The sequence below is a fragment of the Parus major genome, chromosome 4A, assembly GCF_001522545.3.
Source record: "Parus major isolate Abel chromosome 4A, Parus_major1.1, whole genome shotgun sequence".
NCBI lineage: Eukaryota > Metazoa > Chordata > Aves > Passeriformes > Paridae > Parus > Parus major.
The window spans coordinates 19,673,102-19,679,101 of NC_031772.1; the positions used below are offsets into that span (position 1 = coordinate 19,673,102).

Here is a 6,000-nt window from a genome sequence, read left to right on the forward strand (position 1 = left end):
CCTGCCCCAGAAATGCTCCCAAGAGCCGGATCCGGCCGGACGGGACGAGCCGTAGGTGCGGGAGCTCCGTCCCGAGCCCGCGGCACCGGCGCGTCCCGGGAGAAAACAGCGAGCGCTGGAATCGCCGGGGCTGGGGCACGCACGAGGGTCACCAGCTGCTCCGGCCCCCGCTGCCCGCCGAACCGGGGCCGCTCCGGGAGAGCCAGAGCCGTCCCGGGGGCCCTGTCCGAGGCCGGGACGGCGGTGTCCGCGCTCCGGTTTCCCCCGGGCCCCCCTCGGTCCCCACCGGTTCTCCCGCCCCGCCCGCCGGGCCCGCTGCCATGGCAACCTGAACGTCACGCGGGCGCGCTTTGCGGCAGGGCGCGAGGGCTCGGCGCGACACTCGGTGGCGCTTTGCGGCAGTGCCGGCGTGCGGAGCCATGGCGGAGGAGGATCCGGCAGCGGCGGCGGCCGGGAGCGGCAGCGACAGCGAGGAGGGGGTGAGCGGGGCCGGAAAGAACGCGACGGGCTCTCCGGGCGGCCTCCACCGCTGTTTGCGGGGCTCCGGGCGCTCTCCTGGCCGGGATGGGCGCAGCGGTGGACGGCGTGGCCCGGCCGGGGATGTCGGGCCCGGGAGCGGGCCGGGCGGTGCCGTGGGGGCAGCGGGGAGCGGGCGGGAGCGGGCGCTGGGACCATCCCCGCGGGGCCGCGGCTGTGAGCGCGTGTGCCGTGGCAGGAGGATGGCGAGCGGCGGCACCGGCGGCTCCTGGAGGCGATCAGCGCCCTGTCCGGACGGAAGCGGTGAGTGCGGGCACGGGCTCCCGCTGCCCGGCCCCGGGGCCGCGAGGGGCTGCGCTGGAAGCGGGGCAGGTGGGGCGCTGCCCGGCCCCAAAGCCCCCGGAGCAGCCGCGGGACACGAGGAAGCCTTGGGGCTGTTTTGTGTCCCTCCCTCGCAGGCGGAAGCTGGCGGAGCGCTCGGAGGCGAGCGGGCAGGTGTCCGAGTTCAACGTTACCTGCAAAGGTGAGCCAGGGGCAGGGCTGCCCACCGAGAGCCCCGTGAGGGCCGGGACAGCCCCCTCACCTGGCAGTGCCACACCCGGGCCTAGGTGCTGGGGAAAAGCTGGTTCTGTCGGAGCTGCTGCAGCCCATCCATCCCAATTCCACGCTGGGCAGCGTGAGGAAGGAGCTGGTCAGAGTGAAGCGGAAGGCGGCGGTGGAGCTGCCGCTGAGCAAAGAGGAGGCCAAGAGGGTGAGTGCAGGGAGCCAAGGGGGTGTGAGCTGAGCCCCCAGGACCCCCTGCCCCTCCCTGATGCCGGCATCGCCTTTCTCTGCCCTCCAGGTGGTGAGGGAGGCCGCCTATGTCACCACCTCGAAGGACGTGGGCAAGTGGCAGCAGGTGGTGCTGCAGAACCGGCGTGCGGAGCAGCTGGTGTTCCCCCTGCGGCAGGACATCGCCACCGTCACCCCTCTGGAGAGAGTCACCTCGGCATGGAAGGTGGCCACTGCAGGGGGGGTGGCTCAGGGTGGCTCAGAGTGGCTCAGAGTGGCTCAGGGTGACTCTGGGGTGGCTCTGGGTGGCTCAGAGTGGCTCTGGGTGGCTCAGAGTGGCTCTGGAGGTGGCTCAGAGTGGCTCTGGAGGTGGCTCAGAGTGGCTCCAGGATCGGTGGGGCAGGTCGATGTTTGCTGGCTGTGCTGGGGGCAGTGATGGAGGTGAGGAAGGCCCAGCCTGGGGCTGAGCTCGGGAAGGTTGGAAGGGCAGTCTGTGTTCCTCACACAGTGAAGTGTGTAAATTCCATCTGGGACAGGCCAGGGAAGGTGTGAGCAGAGGGTTTGGACACTGCTCTGTCCCCTCTGCTCCTTGTAGCCCCTCAGGGCAAGACAGGTGGGAGTGTCCCAAGGGCTGAGCAGAGGGGATTGGTTTGCCAAGTCCTGCGTGCCTGGGAACAATCCTTACAACAGAGGGATGTGTTTGGTTTTGAATGCAAGTTGGGGTTGTGCTGCTGACAGGAAGCCACTGCCATCCCTGAGGGTTGTCAGATGCCCAGGTGAGGGGGGGCAGCCTCTGCAGGACTCCCAACAAACCTGTCACACTGATGTGCCCAAATGTCCCTTTCTGTTTCGGAGGGACGTGGCATTGCATGGCCTGGAGCTCCTGCTCCGTGCTCCTTGTGTGGTGCCACCTGGTCAGTCAGTGCTGCCTGGCAGCTGAGGCCATTCCTGTAACGTGGGAGGAATCACCTGCCCCCAGCTGCCCGTGTGGCTGGGAGGGTGCCCAGGGGCTGTGGTGTGGGACCTGTGGTGAGGCTGTGACCACCCAGTCCCCCAAGGTGGGGACGCTTCCCCGGGCCTTCCACACACCTACCTGGGGGCAGTGAGAATGGATGGGCACTGCCCCTTGCAGTTCTCCTCATCCTCTTGCCACATCTACTGTCCCAACAGGCACGAACTCCACTGGAGCAGGAGATCTTTGGATTGCTCCACAAGACACAGCAGCCTGTCACAGATCCGCTGCTGACACCGGAGGAGATGGCGTCACTGCAGGCCATGAGTTTGGAGGAGGTGAGACTTCACCCTGCTGGGCCCTGGGGGCTTCTTCCTTGGCCCCATCCCTCACCCCCTGCTCCCCATCCCTCACCCCGTGTTCCTCACCCCGTGCTCCCTGGCAGGCGCAGCGCCGGCGTGCGGAGCTGCAGAAGGCGCGGGCAGTGCAGTCCTACTACGAGGCCAAGGCTCGGCGAACGAAGCGGATCAAGAGCAAGAAGTGAGGCTGGGCCTGTGCTGGGAGGGCTGGGCTGCCCCACCTCGCCCATGGCCTGTCCCTGAGCCACCCCTGAGCCACCCCTGAGCCACCCCTGAGCCACCCTGTGCCGCAGGTACCACCGCGTGCTCAAGAAGAGCCGCAGGCGCCAGGCCCTGAAGGAGTTTGAGCAGCTGCACAAATCGGACCCTGCGGCCGCCTTGGCACGGCTGGAGGAGCTGGAGCAGCTCAGGATGCAGGTGCTGCCTTGGCACCTCTGCCCCAGCCCCCAGGAGGACCCTGCTCCTTGGGGAGCTCTGTGTGACGCTTCTCTTCCCCCAGGAGCGGATGAGCCTCAAGCACCAGAACAAGGGAAAATGGGCCCGATCCAGGGCCATTATGGCTAAGTATGACCTCGAGGTGAGATGGAGCCACAAAAGGGCTTTGTGGGAAGGGACCTTAAAGTTCATCCAGTTTCACCCCTCTGCCATGGGCAGGGACACTTTCAACTACCCCAGGTTGCTCCAAGCCCCAGCCAACCTGACCTCGAACATTTCTGGGGATAGGGAAGCCACAGCTCCTCTGGGCAATCTCTGCCAGGGCCTCCCCAGCCTGACAGGGAACAATTTCTTCCCAGTATCCCATCTGTCCCTGTCTTCTGTCAGTGCACAGCCATTCCCCCTTGTCCTGTCCCTCCAAGCCACAGTATAAAGTCTCTCTATCTCTTATAAGCCCATTTACACATTGGAATGCTACGACGGGGTCCTCAGCCTGGGGAAGGGGGGAGGCAGGGAAGGTGGGTGCCCCTGAGGTGGGCAGGGAAGGTTGGGAATGTTGTCTCTGCCCTGTGTTAGAGCCTCTGGGTGCCCCCCAGGCCCGCAAGGCCATGCAGGAGCAGCTGGCCAGGAACAAGGAGCTGATGCAGAAGGTGCGGGTGGAGCCGCCCGAGGAGGAGCTGTGTGAGGTGCCCGAGGAGGACAGCACGGCCCTGCCCGTGGCCAGCGGGGCCAGCGGGGCTAACCCCTGGATGCTGGGCAAGCCCAGTGGCCCAGCCCCAGAGCCTGAGGCACAGGAGGGTCCAAGAGGTGACACAGTGCCTGGTGCCACGGAGAACAAGGAGGAGGAGGAGGAGGAGGAGCTGTCGGAGGAAGAAGCTCTGCTGCAGGACTTTGAGCAGAAGCGACGGGAGCGGACAGGGAGCCCCGAGGGGCTTGGTGAGGAGCATGGTGAGGAGCTCGAGGGCCCAGGCTGGGTGGGCTGGGAGTGCTGTGGGGCTGGACAAAGGAAGGGGGATCTGGGGACAGCTTTTGGCTGATTCCACACAGCTGTCCTTATTCTCTGCCCTGTGGAGTGACCATTTCTACCCTCAACACGTAGGTGCTGATGAGGCTGAGGCTGGTGCCAAGCAGCTGGGGGACAACCCAGTGCCCCCAGCCTGTGCTGAGGAACTGGGGGACAGCCCAGTGCCCCCAGCCCGTGCTGAGGAACTGGGGGACAGCCCAGTGTCCCCAGCCTGTGCTGAGGAACTGGGGGACAGCCCAGTGCCCCCAGCCCGTGCTGAGGAACTGGGGGACAGCCCAGTGTCCCCAGCCTGTGCTGAGGAGCTGGGGGACAGCCCAGTGTCCCCAGCCTGTGCTGAGGAGCTGGGGGACAGCCCAGTGTCCCCAGCCTGTGCTGAGGAGCTGGTGAGCACAGGGCTGGAGCCACCCCCACAGGCCCAGGAGCAGCTCCTGCTCTCGGAGCAGCTGCGCCGTGTGCAGACCATGGAGGATGTGGAGAGTCTGGCCAAGGAGGAGCTTGTGGAGAGCTCCTTGGAGCAGGAGAAGCTGGTAGCCCCGAGAGCAGGGAAGCAAGCACAGCAGCAGGAGGAAGGCAGAGCTGGGGGCAGACATACCAAGAAAACACCAGCCAAGAGGAAGATGATCAGCCTGGAGGCTTTGCTGGATGGGAAGCCCCAGGAGATGGATTGCCCCAGCCTGCCTGTGGTCCTGGAGGAGGAGGTGAGCAGGATGAGCCTCCTCTGTGCTCCCCAGTACCCAAAACACCCATCCAGTAATACCCAAAACATTAAGTCTCAGTAACCCCAAACCCTCTCCTGGTAACCCTAAACTCCATTCCAGTAACCCCAAACCTCCTTTCAGTAACTCCCAGTAACCTCAAACCAGTAACGAGAAGCCCCAAACTTGTAACTTCCAGTACTCCTAAACCCCCTTATAGAAACCCCAAACCTCCACCAGTAATGCTCAGGAACTTTTACCCCCTTCTCACTCTCTGTAGTACCCACAAACCCTCTCCCAGTGCCTCCCAGTTTGTCCGAGTCTCTCCCAGTTCCCCCAGTAACCCTTAAAGCCTCTCTGCCTTGTCCTTGTGCAGGAGGGTGGTGTGGAGCAGCGTGGGATGATCATGGAGGCCTTTGCTGGGGATGATGTGGTTGCTGACTTCCGCCGGGAGAAGCGCAAGGCAGAGGAGGAGGTGAAGCCGCAGCCGGTGAACCTGGTGCTGCCGGGCTGGGGCGAGTGGGGCGGCACGGGGCTCAAACCCAGCGCCAGGAAGGTCAAGAGGTGAGTGGGGGAGAGCTCAGGGATGCGCCCAGCCCCGTGCCAGCTCTCACCCCTCACTTGCCCGCAGGTTCCTGATCAAGCCGCCGCCGGCACCTCCGCGGAAGGACCAGTTCATGCCCCACGTCATCATGAGCGAGAAACGCAACATCCACGCGGCAGCGCATCAGGTGGGGCCCTCCTGCTCTCTGTGAGAGCTCCAGCACCTGGGCAAGCCTGGGGCATTCCTGTGATCCCTTCCCAAAACGTCCACAATCCCTGCCTGTAATCCCTGCCCGGTGCTTAGGTTCCAGTTTAAAACTCAGAATTGAAGGAGGAGGGATGTACGGGGCTGCTCCCTTGGTGGTGGTGGTGGTTCCAGCTCTCTTGAGCTCTGCCGGCAGCAGAAGGGGAAGCAGAAGTGTGAGTGGGTCCTGGACAAGTGGGAAGTCGTGGTCATTGGGCTGGAAAAGCTAGGCTGGGTGGCTCAGGGCCACGACCCCTGCGGTGTCCCCACAGGTCAGCGAGCTGCCCTTCCCCTTCGAGCGGCACCAGCAGTTTGAGCGGAGCATGAGGACGCCCGTGGGCCCCACGTGGAACACTCAGCGCGCCTTCCAGAAGCTGACAGCCCCTCGAGTCATCACCCGCACCGGCCACATCATCCAGCCCATCTCAGCTGAGGATGTCCCTGACACGGCCCCTGGCAGCGGGACCAGGCTCAGGGAGGAGGCTGTACCAGGGAAGAAG

General features: G+C 64.8%; 1 protein-coding gene across 6 annotated transcripts in view; it reads left to right on the forward strand.

Annotated features, from left to right (window-relative positions):
* Positions 1 to 399: 399 nt before the first annotated feature.
* Positions 400 to 6,000, forward strand: part of UTP14A (UTP14A small subunit processome component) — a 6,158-nt gene continuing 557 nt past the window's right edge. Inside the window, exons 1-15 of one of the 6 annotated variants that reach the window (XM_033514054.1) lie at positions 400 to 479; positions 716 to 780; positions 936 to 1,000; positions 1,086 to 1,228; positions 1,319 to 1,474; positions 2,419 to 2,538; positions 2,646 to 2,740; positions 2,853 to 2,976; positions 3,059 to 3,136; positions 3,591 to 3,942; positions 4,094 to 4,161; positions 4,240 to 4,716; positions 5,090 to 5,277; positions 5,345 to 5,444; positions 5,773 to 6,000. In XM_033514054.1, the coding sequence (XP_033369945.1) occupies positions 420 to 479; positions 716 to 780; positions 936 to 1,000; positions 1,086 to 1,228; positions 1,319 to 1,474; positions 2,419 to 2,538; positions 2,646 to 2,740; positions 2,853 to 2,976; positions 3,059 to 3,136; positions 3,591 to 3,942; positions 4,094 to 4,161; positions 4,240 to 4,716; positions 5,090 to 5,277; positions 5,345 to 5,444; positions 5,773 to 6,000 (2,319 nt within the window). In that variant the 5' untranslated portion in view covers positions 400 to 419. Of the gene's footprint in view, positions 480 to 715; positions 781 to 935; positions 1,001 to 1,085; positions 1,229 to 1,318; positions 1,475 to 2,418; positions 2,539 to 2,645; positions 2,741 to 2,852; positions 2,977 to 3,058; positions 3,137 to 3,590; positions 3,943 to 4,093; positions 4,717 to 5,089; positions 5,278 to 5,344; positions 5,445 to 5,560; positions 5,677 to 5,772 lie in introns of all 6 variants that reach the window. The other 5 variants (XR_004497247.1, XM_033514053.1, XM_019006550.2 and 2 more) reach the window with 5 other exon arrangements.